Genomic DNA, 17,145 nt, shown 5'->3' on the forward strand with positions numbered 1-17,145 from the left:
AGCTGAAAGCACAGCATGGCTGTAGCCTCAGTTAGTGTTGTCCTGGCCTATCTCACAACCACAGGGACCTTATTGTGGCTCTACAGGCACATCTCAGTTTGTCTTGTTAGCTACAGGCAGCCATCACTGCCTACTTATGGTGCTGGAGTAGAATAGCTTTTGGAAAAAAAAGGAGGGGGGGAAACATAGAGCAACAGCTGTAATCACCCCAAATCTGGAAAGGGGCTGGTACTGGCATAAAGCCTGATGCAAAACAAAAGGTTAGCTGCCACTGCCACAGCCAGCCTGGCTGTCATGCAAGAGCCACGCAAAGCACCACCAGCCCTGTGCTTTGCCTTCAGTCACGTATTCTTCCAACAACTCTGATCTCTCTCCCCCTCCTGCTGACAGGAAGCCCTGGTGCCTCACTGAGGCTTCATGCAGGGGAGAAGGCACCAGGGCTCAGCTCACATTTATTGGAGCTTGACTCCCCTACACTTGGAAAAATGCCTTTTTTCCAGGCTGAACTGTGCTGGAGTAAGTTGCAGGAATCATATTTGAGGCCTTACCTGACCAACAACCAGCTCAGCCATGCTGCTTTGCATGGTGGAGCCACAGTGTCTGAGGTTGTGGGGCTGCACCAGACCCATCAAGCCTGTCCTTCAGCTGCCACCAGCATTGCCAGGGGCTGCTGGGGACACTGCACAGCTGATAAGCACCTTGGCCTGTGCAAAGCAGCTCCACCAAGCCTGTGCCTCCCATCAGCCCTCAGTGATTAACTGAGGGTGGATTATTAACTGTTTTCACCTTTCCCTCAGCACAGTACCACACTGTGCCTAGCACCAGCTCTGCCTCTTAAGCCTTACAGCAGTGGGAACCTTCAAAGGTTCCAACTTGTGATCTGCCAAGGCCAGTGAGTGTGTAACCACACCCACCAGAGCACATCCCCCCAACACACACACATGATATGGGGGGCACAGTCTCAAAAAACAACAACTGAGCCAGCACCTTCCCAGCAGTGCTGCTGGTGCATCCCCATCAGGCCACTTGGGGACAGGAATCCTCAGGCCACAGCTGTCTCTAAGGGGGAAGCAGGCAGGAACCCAAGGCTGGGCTCTTCCACAGAGCTGTGCTGCTGTTGTAGGAGCCCTGTCCCACACCCCTGCACTTGGTGCTGGGAGCTAGCACAGACTTGCCCTGTAGGGCCACAGCTGATTAGGCCTTCCCTGGTCCCTGACCTGGAAGGAAAGCTTTATATGCCAAAAAGTTGCTGTCATTTTTTCAGTGCCATGTAAAAGCAGCTCAGCTTTCTCACAGACTCTTTCTTTCTCCTTAGCACATGCCCCACACCCAGACGCTGTGCATTACACAGCCCTTAGAGGACATCTGAGCATTACTAGAGGGTAATGATACTGCAGGGTCTTTGACCCCATGCTGGTCTCTTACAGTCCTGGAGTGAGGAGGAGCTGAGGAAGGAAGTGGGCACTGATCCAGCAGGCCCAGTAAACACAGCCCTATAAGGTGTGAATTCAGTTCACAGCATGACAGCATATTAATTACCAAGTGCCATGGCCAGCCCATAGAAGAGCACAGCTAACAGGAACAATTGGAGGAAGGGAGAGCAGAGCACATGCAGGGAACAGCCCATTCTAAAATACCAAGCATAAGTAGTTTAAAGCATTGTTACTATTTTGGGCAAAAGCAAAGACAATCCTGTCTTTAGCCAGAGCCAGCGGGAGGGGAGAAGGAGGCTTGACAGGAAAAGGTCCATGTCAGCTGGACCATCACCTACAGCTCCTGAAGTGGTGACTTCTGAGCATTGACCTAACATTACACACCACCTCAGCATGGACAAGAACAAATTCTCATCCAAGTCTTTACTTCCAGAGAAGCACCAACAACTGGGAGAACACTGCATGACTTCTTACAGACAAGGACATTGAGTGCTGTAGAAGCAGGTGATGGCTGTGTGCAGCTTAGGCATATTAGTCACACCAGTTCAGGGCACTTGAAGATGTTTTCCTACATTTCAGAGCATGGCCTTGAGGTGTACAGCAGCCCAGGTCAGATTAGCAGAGCTCTCTCACACCAGGCTCTGCTCCAGGGCTTTTGCTGGACATCCACCAAAGCCCTCCTACCCCACAACCCAACCCTACAGTGAAACTCAGCATCTGGAGGCTGCTGATCTAACACATTCCTCCCAGCCACATGCTGCCCAGCTGGCTCCCCACTCTTCTTCCCAGGCTTGAGTCAGCACCCAGGCTGCCCTCTGCTCAAGAGGGCCCCAGTCATGGGGGGATGGGAAGGCAGCCCTACACCTCAACAGCACCAAAGGGACCCCAGAATGAGACAGTTGGAAAAATAACAAAGCCCAGCCAGGCAAAGACATACTTCTGCAGCAAAAACAAGACAGCAACATTAACCTTCCTCTGACCAACCTGAGCTACATTGTGCACAGATCCATGCTGCAGGGGCATTCACAGATAGCAGCAGTTTTTGCTTTGGCAGATTCAGAAAGCAACAAACTGCTGTTTCTCAAGCACTCAAGTTTCCTAAGTCTCTATTCCCTGCTCTGCCATAGCTCAAATCCCCATAATTTCTGAAAAGCAGCAGTTCCTCCTGGGCAGGTGGCCCACGGCCCAGCCCACACTCCACCCCAGCCATTTTTTGACAGGGTGGAGTCACTTTCACAACAGAAGCCTTGACACACATCCAGCCCTGAGCACTGCTCTACCAAAACAGTTGGAAACAATCTGCCATCTGCTTCATCAGCACACAACCAGCACCCTCTTCCCCCAGCACAAACCTGCTACACCAGCTGCTTCTCCCAGCCCTGCCTTCAACCACGCTGGGCAGGACCAAGCACCTGGAAGAGCTTTGGCTTATATTGAGACAAGAAAACAAGAGAACAGAGCAATTTCTCCTTCTGTTTGTTTATTTGTGATAGAAGAGCAGCCCAATCTGACAGGGCCTGGCTCCTTCACCTCGTCCTCGAGGCCATCAGCATGTTTTGGTTACAATCAGAGCAGGTGTTGGGCACCAGGCCAGGAGAACTGCTGCACTGCCTTGCTGAAGGACAGAGCACATCTTCACACAGGCCCAGTCAGATCCACAAAGGCAAGAGGTGCTCACTTAAAACTGCCCTATACTGTGCTCAGGCTAGGCCAGAGCAGGGCTGGATCTGAGCAGGAGAGCCCAGGAGCTGATTTTAGGGGCACTTATTGCTCAAGTCTTGAATGAACAGGAGTGGAAGTGGTTCAAGACTTGGCTGAGCTTGGTCTCCCCCACTGTGGAGCAAGCCACCAGCTGCCTTAGAGGATCAGGTAAGTGTGGCTTAAGCCCACACTGAGCACCCAGCCCAGGCACAAGGACAGCAAGGCAACCTGGGCTTATCACAAGGGGGAAGCCTTTCAGGCTGTCACAGCCCCTGCTATGTACTAGGCACAGGGCATGGGTACCGTACTGGGCAGGTCTGGGCCCTTAAGTCCCACAAGTACTGCCCCTACGTTCTCCACTGACCCCTGGGCACAGATATGCCAGGGCAGGGCTCCCAAGCTGGGCACACAGGGACCAGAAGGGACATGCAGCACTGTGGCATGGAACAAAGTGGCACAAGGCATCGTAGAGCAGGAGCGCTCACATGAGCTGGCAGTAACGAGCAGCCAGGGATGAATCTGCTCATCCATACAAGCTCTTGTGAGACAGGGAAGAGGAGAGGGCACCAGGACAGGAAGCGGTCTCTTCTTTTGGTCCTACTCAGAAGGAAATGGCCCCTAGGCAGAAGAGCCAGATGTAGGCACTTGGGGAAAGTTCCTTTGGAAACACTGGAATGGGACTGCAGCCCCACAGCTGTGATGCAGGCAGCTGCCTCTCTGCTCAGCAACACTGAGAAACAGCACAAGCCCTCCCAGGAGCAGAAGTGGCCCATGGCTGCTCAGAGCAGAGGGGCTGAGCATGCAGACAGGGGGCAGCAGGACTGGGCACAGGGGTACAACAGTCTGTAGGCACTTGACTTGGCTAGTGGCACCCAGGAGCAGAGGGACAGGTCCCAGCTGCCTCTGCCCCGGGGCTCTCATTGGCTCTGGGAGCACTTTACCCTCTAGTTGGCTTTGACCTTGCCATTGGTGACAGTGCCATTTTCATGGATGCTGCTACCGTTGTGCTGGGCTGCTTGTTGAGCCACCCTGGGCAACCGCTTGCCCTTGGTGTAGGACTGGTACCAAAAGTTGGAGAAGAGGATGAAGAAGATGGTCCCATAAATCCAGATAAGGTGGATGAAGATGGGGAACTGGTATTGGCAGTTGGGCATGAAGTAATACTGGGAGATGTGGACGGAGACAATCACAAACTGTGCCTGGGAGCAAGGCAGAGTAAGAACAAGTTATTAATGGGAGCAGGGTCAGGGAACCCACTAGAGACCTTATTTTTAAAGGCAACACCTAGACTCATTTCCCAGTCTAAAGTAGATTCCCTATGGTGAGGCATTCAGCAGCAGCTGGAAGAGGCAGGCACAAGTCTCAGAGCAGCATGCGCCTCACCCTCCCAGCACAGCTACAGCCCAGGAGCTGAGCAGCATCCACACCCCAACCAGGCTGGTAGGGCTATCAGAGGCCCACAGTGGGGCAGAGCTGCTAAAAACTCAGAGCAATATGCTACAGAGGAGACTACTGCTGCTGGGGCTGCACCTTTCAGAGGTACAAGGGCTAGCCTGCCCTTCACATCAGGCACATGCTCTGCTCTAGCACACAGACTCACCAGCTGGATGGCTGTGATGTGCTTCTTCCACCACAGGTACTTCTGAAAGGCAGGTCCTGCTGCTGAGAGCCCATAGTAGAAATACATGACAACATGCACCATGGAATTGATCATGGCATGGAATGAGCCCATTCCTCCTGTTAAGATAGATTTTCTTAGTGTAAGTCAATACTCCACAGCAATCAGCCCTACACAGAGCTGCTAAAAGCCCAACAGGGCCAAAACCCCTTCTCAGCATGCTGGGGTAACCCTACCCAATCCCTGCACACAGACAGCTGCCATCTTACCTGGACCAAACTTAGCTCCCCACCACCAGCTCCATGGCAGAACAGAGTGGTGGAAAAGGTGCAGGAATGTGACCTGCTCATTCTTCTTCCGCAGGACAAAGATGACCTGCAATGAAAGCCCAACAGCATTAAGAACCTGCAGCCTGGGAGCAGCTAGAGCAGGCTGGGCCACTAACCCAGTGTGTGCTCTCAACGATACTTCCCTCCCCCTCCACTCATTGTCATTGCCCATTAGGTCACCCCACAGCTTCCAGAGCTGAAGCATGTAAAGAGTGGCCTCAGCACCAACATTCCAGGGTGGCCTCCTTGGCAGTGATGCCAGACAGAAGCACTACCAGGTCAGACTGGAAGGGCTGCAAAAGCACCTACCCCAAATACACTGGGCTCAGCTCCCTGCCCAGCAAGTGGTGAAAAGGCCTTCTCAGTAACTCACCGTGTCTGTCAGTTCAATGAACTTGGAGAAAACAAAGAGCCAAGCAACACTGACCATCTGTAACAGAACAGGTTAACATCAGAGACCTGCCTCAGCCTGAACAAGCCCAGAGAGTGAAGGGCTTCATACAGTTATCCTGGCATGAAAACAAGGCCCAGAGACTACACATCCTCTGCCTCAGGAAAGGCAGGAGCTGTGACCCTGCCATCCAAACAGAAGCACTAAAGCTCCCCCCACTTATCTGGAGAGGGATGAGAACTCACCCTGAGGGCCTTGGGGTCCTGTGAGAAGTCCACAGGGTCACATCGCCAGGTGTACCCAGTGAGCCACCCTGCCATCAGGAACTGCAACAAGAGCATCATCAGGGTGAGGCCTAACACATCACCCACTGCACATCAAGTTCTGCACAGAAGGGCAGGGAACAGCCAGGGCTGAAAAGGGCTCCCCATCACCCACACAGCTTTACCCATGTCCGACCAAGCTACCAATAACTCACCTCATACACTATGTAAAGGGAGAGTCCCACCAGAAAGAAGTTGTATAGCACCATGAACTTCTTCAGGTTTAGAGGCTTCCTGTTGGCCATTAGCCGAGGACCCAGGGATAGGACAAAGTAGACATATCCCAAAAGGATGCCCATCACAAGGAACGGGGACTGCATCAGCGGGTAGTCGGCGATGCGGGGGTCTGCAGAGAGAGCCACAGTGCACAGCAGTCAGCAACCTCAGCCCAGCCTGCTGCCAGCACTGCTACTGCCACAGCGGAGGCAAGGGCATGGCAATCCTGCTCCAGGACACGAGTGCAAGTAGGGAAGCAGCCTGGGAGCAGAGGCTGGTGTAGTCAGACTCAGCACAATATAGCCTGAAGCCATGCTGCAGGGCAGCCTGGAGATCATCTGCCCAGGAGAACACAAGTGCCCCAAAACAATTGACACAGGCACTGATGCAAGACAGCCTCATAACAGGCAGCACAAAACCCCCAGAGTTGCATCTGTGTAAGGGCAAAGGCAGGATGCAGTTACACCAAGGGATGCTTCAGGGATGACAGACCACCCCCAGTGCCTCTGGCACTAAAGCATGTAGTGCATGCTGCCTGTCTGATAGCTGGGCAGAGCCAAACACTGACCTGCTTTCTTCATGAAGTCCTGGTACATAGTCACAATCCCCTCCATGGTGGTGGCAGTGTCTCTGTGGAAAGAGGCAGGGAAGATCAAGAAGCTGTTCTCCCAGGACAGCAGCCTACAGAGCACAGCCCTGCAGATCAGTAAACCCCAAGCCCAATTTCAGAGAAACAGTCATGCATCTGCCCAGTGTTGCTTTCAGCTGATCACACACCAGAATCCACTTTCCAGCTGAGCTACAGGCCACCTCACTTCTCACAGAGCCTGGCTCTGTTTTTCCCCAGCTCTGCTGGGAACACCATCATCAAATGCCAGCAGTCCTTCCCTTCACTCAAGGCAAGAACCCAACATTTCAAGCCAGCTAGGAAAGCTTCCAACCTCAGCACTGTATCTCCAGCCCCTTAATCTTGCTCCTGCTGTACAAGCTCAAGCATTATCACCCACAAGCACCATGACATTGCCAGCAGCATTGGCAGCCATACCACTCAGCACACTTGTCTGTCTGACCCTGGAGCAGAGATGCAGGGCTGGCCCACACTCTCCACAGCACAGTGCCTTTATGGTCAGCTTTGGGCTCCTGCCAACTGATTGCCACCACAGAAGCAGCACACCATCACTGGCAGCCCCATTACATGAGGAAGGAAATCCATAGGTTCAGAAACAAACATCAGTTTCTGATGTCTAAGTTCCTGGTTTCACATCCTTGCACAAAACCCTCTGGACAAGAAACTACTACCACATAACCTAGTACCTCAGGGGCCAGGTGCATCCTGCTTGGCAATGGCATTGCCACTCCCTTCCAGACAAGGGAAAGCCATATGATGGAAGGCTGCAGGGAGAAGGACTGGCACTCCCCACACTTGCTCATCCTCAGTATGAACACACACCAGAAAGTGATCTAGGCAGATGCTCTCCAGAAAAGCAGGAAGGGCTCTCACTGTTGCAGGCAAGTGTTAAACACCCTCACCCCTTCCCTGTGCTCCCCAACCTCTCCCCAGCCCACAGGACACCAGAGCAGCAGGAAGGGAGGCAGAGCATAGGCCCAGCCTCACCTGACTCATCCATCTGCAAGGGAGGCATTCCCCACAGCGGCTACCAGACACTCCACCTACCCCTTCCCTCCAAGAAGGTGCACTGGAGTCACAGCCCACACATGGCCTGGGGAAATGGGTGCCCAGCCCAGCCATCCCAGGAGGTATATTGCTGCCACCACCAGGAAGCACATGGCCTCTTCCAGACCAGCAGCCAGCAAGCTGAAGCCAGAGTACCCCTCTTCCCAGCAAGGTCCCTGAGTACTCAGCAGCCACTGCCACCTCAAGCCCTCACCAGCCAACACCAGCACTGCTCCTTCAGCTTCACAGAAGAGGAAGAACTCGCTGCCATCTTTGCTGCAGGCAGGGTGGCAGCAGACACTTCCTGTGCAGAGCTACCAGGCACCTCCATGGCAGGCTTTGCCAGCAGTAACCTTCAGGGAGGCCTGGCACACACAATTCTGGCTCACCATTCCCTGCAAATCAGTTTGGTGCAGCAGTGGTGCTGGCTCTGCGCCTGTCCAGTCATCCCCTCCACATTCCTCCAGACTGGGGAGTGACACCTAACCTTTGCAAGGGCAGCAGGCAGGAAGAGGTCTCCTCCTTCACCTCCATCCTCCAAAACACCCATTCCCCCAAGCAAGGCTCCAGAGCAGCCTGCACAGCCATGCAGCCCAAGGACAGAGCCCAAGAAGTTTTGCTGTGTTTCAGAAAGCACAGAAGGTGGCTCCTTGTGCCATCTTGGAGGCAGATAGAGCAACAGGGCAAAGCCCATTTAGGACTGATCCCCCCACATATCAGGGGCACCTCAGCAGCACAATACCTGGTCACCCTCCCAAGCAAGGTTTCAAAGGGTTTTATAGCAAGTAATACTCACTTGTAGTATCACCGTGATTCAAGTAATATTTAAAGTTCTGGGTGCTGCCAAGATAATCCACTCACCACGTGCAGCAAAGGCCAGCTGGAAGTGCAGCAGGAACTATTGCATCCTTAAGAGACACTCAAGGCTCAGCTGTGGGAAACACAGTAAGCACAAGTCTGGAAAGCTGCTGAGCTTTATGTTGCTCTAATGGCTAAGAGCAAGCTCCAAACTTGTCTGTCTAGTTTCAGCTTTCAACCACTACATCCAGCTACACCTTTATTTGCTAGATTGAGGAGCCCTCAAGAGTCAGTTCCCAGCAGAGGCACCTGACTATTCAAGGTCTGTGTTTATCTTATCAAGGTGAATGAGTCAGCCTTACTACAGGTCCAGGGCAGAGACAAAAATCCTGCAAGTTCTTGCCTATTTTGAGCAGGCCAGGATGAGAAGAGAGTGCCAGCTGTCTTTGAGCTCAGAGCTGCATCTCACACTGCAGGAACACACTTCAGCTCAGACACTATGGATCACTTCCCTGACCCTGGGCCAAAGTCTCCAGTACCACTGGCCAGCTAGGACCCAGCTCAAAACAATGCAGGGACCATGACAGCTATGCCCCCCAGCAGTGGGAGAAGCCCATTTCAAACTAGGACTGGCACAGAAGTGCCCACCAACATGAACAGTAACAAGTCTGTCTTATTGCTGTTTTGTGAAGCACCTCTGACACTCCTACAGCCACACATGCCACAGGAAGCTGGGAGGCATTGGACTTGTCCTGAACACAGGCTCTGGGCAAGCACCAGGATTTCTACCAAGACAAAAATAATAAATTATGCTACTAGTAGAATTATAGGCCCTTATGGAAAGAACCTAGAAGTTTTCCTTGGTTTCTCTAGGCAGAACAACATCCTGCTAAATTAAGCTAACAGAGCAACCACAGCTCCAGAGAAACCCCTGAGGTCTTCAGGTCTTTGGGAGACCTGGCATCTGTCCCCACTGGCATGCTACATCATCCTACATCAAAGTGGCCAAAGTATGCCTTGCTCAGTGAGCAGATGCAGCTATGTCTGGCCCTCCTCTGTCCCTCAAGGGGCAGCCACTGACCTTGGGGAGTTGACAGCTGAGCAGCAAAGTGGGAGTTGCAGGGCACACCCAAGAGTTACCTGCACTAGGCAGGGGGGTGTGAAGTGCACTTGCCTGCCTAAGCCATGCCTGCTCCATGCCAGCCTTTCTGCTCCAGGCAGGGGTTTTCCAGCACAGAGCACCAACTGTCCAGGAGCCTGAGCTCTTTGACACTTTGAGAGGGGTTCATCACCCAGACAGGCATCAGCTCTTGCTGCACTCCACATCACACACTGCAGGTGTTCACAGCTCAGTGGTTGGATCTGTCCTCTCTGCACATGAGGGACACTAACTCCTCCTAAATCCTGACCTTCTTAAGCAAGGAGTTGGGAAGAGATGCAGAACCCAAAACTGAGCCTTGAACATCTGAAGAGAAATCAAGCAAATAGGTCCAAGCATCCCAAATGAGCAGGAGCCCTAGGGGCCCAAACACACCCTAGATGATAGAGAGAAACCTTGCAACACATCTCCTATCTCTCAGCAACAGGGAGTCGCTTCCCCATGTCACAAAAAGTTCCCACTATTTGCAAACTAGGGTATCAGGCCACAATCTGCTCCAGTAACCAACATCAAGGATTAAATACTTGCTTACACCAAGCAATGTGTAGACTGCATATTTCCAGCAAGCTATACAGCTAATTAGTGCAACTTCAGCAGCAACAGCAAGGCCTTTTATGACCAGCCCCAGTGAGGCCACAGCACTGTCAGAACCATGACACTGACAGAGACCAGAGTTGGTTTTGTTAACAGCCTTGCAGGGCACACATCTCCCCACACAACCATCTGCAAGGAACAGACTCTGCCCCAGACATGGAACACTCCTACTCCTCAGGATTCAGGTCAGAAATCAGTCCTGTAATAAGTGCAAAAGCAAACACCCCCATCTCCCCACTAGTTTAATTAAAGGCAGCACCAAAAGCATCTGGTAGGTGGCCACAGAGCTGCCACCCCAGGGAGAGCTGGCAGAGGGCCCTTGCTGAACTGGCTGAAGCAGGCCTGGCCCTGTAGGGCTCCCCAGGGAGTAGCAGCCCTCAAAGGTCAGGAGATAATCAGTTGGCCAGATGTGAAACTAACTCACATCCCTGACCTACAGGCTGGCAACAAGGCTTGCTGCCTGATGCAGCTTTGAGCTCCACCACCTCGCAGGAAGGGGCATCCTCCTGCCCCAGCTCCCCACCACAGCACCCACCCAATTGCCTGGCATTCCAGAAGGTCACCATGGGGTCCAGCAAAGGCTGCACACAGCCCCATGTGCCCATGGACTGTATTCCCCTGCACAAGAGTGGAACTGATGAAGCCAGCCACAGACAGGGGTGTGTACTGCACACACAAGGCTGGCACCGCAAAACATCACCACCAAGAGCTCACAGCCACAGCTCCAGCAGCTTTCCTGAGCTCATGCACAAGCGAATCCAGCAAGATGAGCAACATGCACATTTATCTGCCCCAAACAACACACAGGCAGCAAGGCAGTCAGAGCAAGACAAGAGAGAGAAGGAGCCCAGCCAGCAATAAGCTGCAAACCCCTGTTTTCTATCAGCTCTGTAGGGGGATCACTCTAAGACTCAAGTGTACAGTGAGGCACAGAAAAGTGAATTTGGATCTCCACTGTCTGCTGCTCTGTGTTCAGTGAAAGGGAGAGGGGCTTGTAACACTTATTTCACACAGAGCATCTCCTAACACCAGCTCCAACACATGCAGCAGAGGCCACTCAACAGGAGAGCTGTATTCAAGTACACTTGCATTCCTGCTAATAATTTCAGCCATTCACTGAAGACTCAAGTTAAGATAGCATTGTCCACATGCTTCCAAAGTAATGCTTTTTCTCAAAAGAAATCAGCATAAAGACATGCCTGTCACCAGCTCACCAGCCACAGAAGACAAGTCTGGCAGGACAACCAGAGCTTCTATGTTTTAAGTGTGGAAAGTCACATCAACAGATATGGGCAGTAAAGCCACTCTGCTAGCCTGGCACCTCAGCTCTGAGGACTTGGGGCAAACTCTGATTGGAATTTGAGAACAACCATTCCCAGAACTCCAGTCACAACTTAACTACAAAGACTGCAAGGAAACTTTATGCTAGCAGCACCAGATAAGTTTTCCTATTTGAACCCTATCCATTAGTCACTTCCTCTGGCTTGCATGCTTCATGCTGAGTGCAAAGGACATGGCTGCCAACCTGGTACCGTGTGCTCTACACCAGCACATTGTGAAGTCAGTACAGGAGGCACTGTGAGGCATAAGGGATGCCAACTCTCAAAGCTGTGATATGTAACAGCTCTTGCAAGAGCTGCCATTGCAACCAGTGAGGGAATCACACTGGCTGGGTGCTGCTCCTGGCACATTGGACCCAAGTGGCAGGAAGTGCCCTGCCTGGAGCTGGGCAGTTTCCTCATCCTCACCAAGTGTGTGTTAATAGCCTACCACTCTCTCACGCAGTGCCTGTAAAACCCTGAGGCCTTTGGATAGCATCCTACAAACAGATTAAGCTCTCCCCTTCCCATACTCACTGGAAGCAGGGACAGCAAGAGGAGACTCCCAGATTAGCAGGAGAGCTCTGACTGACAGTCAGTGTGGCACCTCACAAGCTTTCAGGGAAAGGGGGACATCCATTGCAATAGGGTTTGGTAACCTTGTACGAAAATCAAGGCAGATAATCAGAATTCCAGGTCCCACAAGAGCATCCCAAGAGCAGTAAGAGGTTTAATATGCACAGCATACTTTTTGCAGGGGCAGCACCTCCTCAAGCTGTAAAGAGTAGTTTACTCCTTATCACATTCAAAGCTGGTGGCTGCATTTCAGAGAACTGATATCAGTAGAGATGAGTGCAGATGAGATGTGAAAAAAACAAACAGAAAAGGCAACATTAGAAAGAAAATCTGACATAGCAAGGAACAAGGGAATAAAGAAGTGAAGGAAAAAAGAAACGGTATGAGATACCAACAGAAGTGGAAAAAAAAGGTAATTCCTTTCTGAATAACCATTTTGATCTGTGTCACTCCCTCATACAGCACCAGGTGAAGGTAGAGATGGCTGAGCTCCCTCTCTGAAGTGAAAGCACCCAGCAGCCCCCCAGAGTGCACAGAGCACGCTCAGGAAGGACAGAGCCAGGCCAGCTCCTAACACCTGCATCCAAAACCAGGTCAGCCTTCTAAAGCCACCTAGCAAAGAAACAGAGTACCTCTATCTGGAGGTGAGACAGGCTGTACCACAGCTCTCATCTCTGGTTTTAATCACTATGCAAACACCTCAATACAAGGCTTCACCTCTCTTCTCACAGCCCTGGCTGTAATCACGACACAGTAATGATTAGTGTGCTCTGCCCCACTCAGGCCTGTGCATTAATTAGACAGGTATAGCAAGATGAGATGGGCATTAAAATCTACAAAGCAAGATGCAGAAAGGAAAGACTCACAAACTCCCTCCAACAGCTTTGACTATTCAAGAAGACCAGGCATGAACCCAGAGACATTTCTCAACAAGACAAGGGGCCACTGCCTGGAACTTACCATGGCACCAGCTTTGGGTCCTGTGCCCTCCACACCAGAAGGCAGTGCAGTCACACAATCTTCTAACAAGAGAGCAGGACGTTCTCTGACAGAATGAAGATGTCATAGTCCAGTACCACAGTACATGCACCTAGAACCCAACATGCCTGAGGCTTAATGGTTACCACCTTCAAGGAGGTTCACAGCCTTCCAAGCACAAAGAAAGTGAAGTATGAAGCCTGGCTATCTCACCACAGGTGTAGATTGACCACTCAAAGTCAGTGCACTTGCTTCTATGGCTGTACAGACAGGGAAAGCCTCTAGGGTTAAATAGAAGCAGCGTGAGTTATAGAATGTATGTGCACAGAGCAAATCTTAAACTATGAGAGCAAGCTAGCTGGTCTGATCCACAGACTAAGAGAGCTCCTTGCCACAAAGCTGGAGAACTTGCTGCCAGCGACAGCTCACCACCCCAACCCATCCCAGAGCGAAGAATCGACCCTATGACACGACATCAAGAAACATCAGACCCAGTTACCACCTCCACCACCCTCAAGCCACTGAAGGCTCAGAATGCACACAACAGCCTGACGGTGGGGAACAGGCTGTGGCAGCTGCAACTTGTCATCTCTGAGCAACAGCAGCCCCACAACTCCTGCAGGGAAGAGTCCTGGCTCCTGGGGACCGTCTCCTCCCTATAAGAGCCCAAGCTGCCTCACCTGTTTGACTGGCAAGAACCAGACTTTCCAGCCCAAGTACTCCCACCATCTGACAGCCAGCAGGGCACAACTACCAGAACTCCAACACAAAAGCACAGAAACACAGAGCATCTCTTGGGCCATCACAGGCACCACTCCCAGTGTCCCTCGTAAGCATCTCAGGCTGAGTGTTCACTGTGCTGTAACCCCCAGCAGAAACGAAGAAAGCATTCACCTGTAACATTCAAGGACAGCACCCAGTAAAACACCTGCCCCTGAGACCAGTTTCAAAGGTTCCTCAGGATGCAAAGCTTTTCTCCACCAGGAGAGAAAGGAGACACTATCCAACTTCAATAAGCTCCCTTACATATGGTATGAGACACCTCTAGGTCAGAGTAAGCTTTTACTCCTTAGTCTCAGTTTTAACAGTACTTTCATATTAACACTTCTTCCCTGAAGGACCTCATTATCCCCTCCTCCCAAGTGGCTTTCAGGAAACAAAAATAAGAACACAACATAAGGCAGGACCACAGAGGCCCAGGCTGTGTGGGTGGCACAGCTTAATCCCCACAGCAAGATGTAGCAAGTAGATGCTGCAACAACTGGCATCTTGCTGTTTCTCATAGGAACAGGCTATTAGCAGCAGCTCACACCCATGAGCTAGAGGGGCTTCCTAGGAAAGAGATAAGGCACAGCAGTCTCAGCCAGCTGTTGGACTCTAAACTACCCTCAAGAAGCTGCCCAGCAGGTCTGGTGGGAAGGTCAGCTCCATCCAGCTAGGAATCTGCCCTGGCTGCATTCTGGTAGAAGAGAAGGTGGTCAGTTTGGGACAGCACAGCAGGATGGATGCACTGCTGCACAGGCAATCCTGGCCTCCAGGAGGGGAAGAGATGCTCTGAGGAAATGCACCAGCAGGTAAAGCACCCAGTGTTATTCCATGCTGCCCACTGAGCATAGGAAGGAGTATTCGCCCCACTTTTCCCTCCCTGCCTTTAGGACTTCACAACCGACATGATCAGTCACAGGGAAAGCACCTGACAGCCCCTCTGCAGGCAGCAGCCCAGGCACCGAGGCACAGACTGCCACCCCCAAAGCTTAGCCTCTTGTTGCAATGCCTATTTATGCTGCCTCATTTAGTCTGTTACAACGTAAAAATAAGTAGCTTTCCCAGCTTCCCCTTCGTTACAACAGAGGAACTGGCCCACGTAAAGAGATCTACACACCATGCCCTGAACTGCCAGTGCTTATCGAGCCCGCAGTGGTCAAGGAAGCACAGACCGCTGTGAACGACCAACACCAGGGCCAGGTTAGCCCGAGGCCAGGCAACTGCTGCTACCAGGGGGGTGACAGTGACCTCCTCCTGCTGCTACCAGGGGGGTGACAGTGACCGCCTCCTCCTGCTGCTGCTACCAGGGGGGTGACAGTGACCGCCTCCTCCTGCCGCCGCGTTCCAGAGCGAGGGCCAGCGGGAGGCCAAGCACCTACACGAGCCGGCACTCAAAGCTGACATTGTGTCGCAGCAGCGGGGGAGGCCTGGTACTGCCACCCTGCCCGGGGGAGGAGGGAAGAGCCGTCTGAATGGTTACATTGATGCCGACGGCTGGGGAAAAGAAAGCTGCCCGGCCGCCGGGAGCTGCTCGCGCCCCACTGCAGAGAAGCCCCAGGATACCACAGCCCTCAGCGTACCCGCGGCTCAGCCCGGTGCCCACGGCAGGAGCCGGGCAGAGCCCCGCTCAGCCTTGCTGCCACCCCTGCCAGTCCCTCTGGCAAAGGCCCCGGCCCCGCTGCCGCCGGAGGGAGCGCCGGGTCCCCCCGCCCGGGCGGTTCCCGGCCCGGCTCGGGTGTGGCGCGGACGGGCCCGGAAGCGGGGCCTGCGCGGCTGGGAAGGGCCGCAGCGGGCCCACAGAGGCCCCGCGCCGCCGCCGCGACGTGTGCGGCTTCAGCCACCTTCCAGCGAGCCCGCGGGGCTACTCCGCTGCCTGTGGAGCCGGGACGATCCCGCCAAAGCGCCAACAGGGCGATGCCGATCTCGCTCCTGAGGCTGCGCAGCCGGCGGTCCCTGAGCCGGGAAGCAGGCGTACCCCGGGGTCGGGCCACCGGGCAGCAGTGGGGAGGCAGCCCCGTCACGGCCGGGACCCAGCGCGGCCTCTGGCAGAGGCCGGTGTTTATGCCACGGAACACAGCGTGGAGGAACAGTCCTTGCCCCCGGCCGGCCGGGAAGGCATCCCAGCCTCGCATAGAGGGGCCGGCTCTGCCCCGAAGGAGAGCGGCCGACTGCTCAGGGAATGGCACCATGGGTGCGCTGAGACAGCGGCACCAGGCTGTGAGCCAAGGAGCACTACAGCTCCTCACAGGACCCTGTTGCTTTTGAGAAAAAAACCACAAACCCAAAAACCACTTCAACACCTCAACTCGGACTCCACTTGCGTCCCTCCGTCTGACACGGGCAGGTTTGCACACCGGTGGATTTACCACACGGTACTGCGGGTGCCCCCCTTTCCGGAGAGGTGACAGCCTCTACAGCCGCACCCAGCGTGATCACCCGCCATGGGCACGTCACAGCACCACAACACCCATCCCACCCATCAGGCCACGGCCTCCCCACCCTTGCGCTGAGGAGACACCACACACCTCCTCCCATGGCCGTGAGCATCCCAGGTGAGGGGAAAATGGACATATACACACACGAGCCTCCTCCAGCACACGAGTTAACAGGTGCCAAGCAGCACATGGCATCCCCAGGGCAGGATCCACCATTCCCGGCAGCAAAGCTTAACTCTCCAAAGCAGCTAAACCCTGCTAAGGCCTCCTCAGCATCCTCCGGCTCGGCAACCACCTTCCGAAGCCCCCTCAGCACATCCCAACCACCAGCCTCGACCCACCGCTAACCTCGGACACCTCCACCCAAACTCCCCCTCGCAAACACCCCAAATGACCGCTAGAACAGATCAGACACCCCCAGCCCGGCCCCTGCCAGGCCAGAACGAGCCCCACACCCTCCACCCCACGGCCGCCCGCACTCACCACCAGCCGCACCCCACTCTGCCGCCGCCACGGCCGCCCCCGCCATTAAAGCGGGAAGCCCCGCCCCTTCGTCGCTGCCGATTGGCAGAAAACGCAGAGTCCCACCCCCGGGAGAGCTGCGGCCAATCAGTGTGCCCGTAGCGTCCCGCCCGTTCCGTGGCCACGCCCACCGCGGTGGGTCTTGAGGGCCCGGGCGGGCTCTGCCTGTGGAGCCGAGCGGTGTGAGGGGAGAGTGGAAAATGGCTGGGAAAGGATGCGGGCTGCGGCAGGGTCAGCGAGCCGTGCGGAGGCCTGGCTCGAGGGTGGTGGTGACGGCATGAGGGGGACCCGTACAGGTCCTTAAACCTGCGGC

The 17,145-nt window shown here is 53.9% G+C and overlaps 1 protein-coding gene across 3 annotated transcripts; it reads right to left on the reverse strand.

Annotated features, from left to right (window-relative positions):
- Positions 1-2,896: 2,896 nt before the first annotated feature.
- Positions 2,897-16,866, reverse strand: ELOVL1 (ELOVL fatty acid elongase 1). Of its 3 annotated transcripts, XM_063165898.1 has the most exons (9): positions 16,794-16,810; positions 8,483-8,617; positions 6,580-6,641; positions 5,951-6,141; positions 5,718-5,798; positions 5,455-5,511; positions 5,022-5,127; positions 4,735-4,871; positions 2,897-4,333 (listed from the first exon to the last, which is right to left on the reverse strand). In XM_063165898.1, the coding sequence occupies exons 3-9, from the start codon at positions 6,623-6,625 to the stop codon at positions 4,079-4,081; spliced, it is 873 nt and encodes a 290-aa protein (XP_063021968.1). In that variant the 5' UTR covers positions 6,626-6,641; positions 8,483-8,617; positions 16,794-16,810; the 3' UTR covers positions 2,897-4,078. The 3 variants fall into 3 exon arrangements, with proteins under 3 accessions (XP_063021968.1, XP_063021969.1, XP_063021970.1); XM_063165899.1 differs by lacking the exon at positions 8,483-8,617 and having other exon boundaries at positions 16,794-16,866; XM_063165900.1 differs by lacking the exons at positions 8,483-8,617; positions 16,794-16,810 and adding an exon at positions 13,093-13,115.
- Positions 16,867-17,145: the final 279 nt, after the last annotated feature.

This window comes from Melospiza melodia, chromosome 11, assembly GCF_035770615.1.
Source record: "Melospiza melodia melodia isolate bMelMel2 chromosome 11, bMelMel2.pri, whole genome shotgun sequence".
NCBI classification, from domain to species: domain Eukaryota; kingdom Metazoa; phylum Chordata; class Aves; order Passeriformes; family Passerellidae; genus Melospiza; species Melospiza melodia.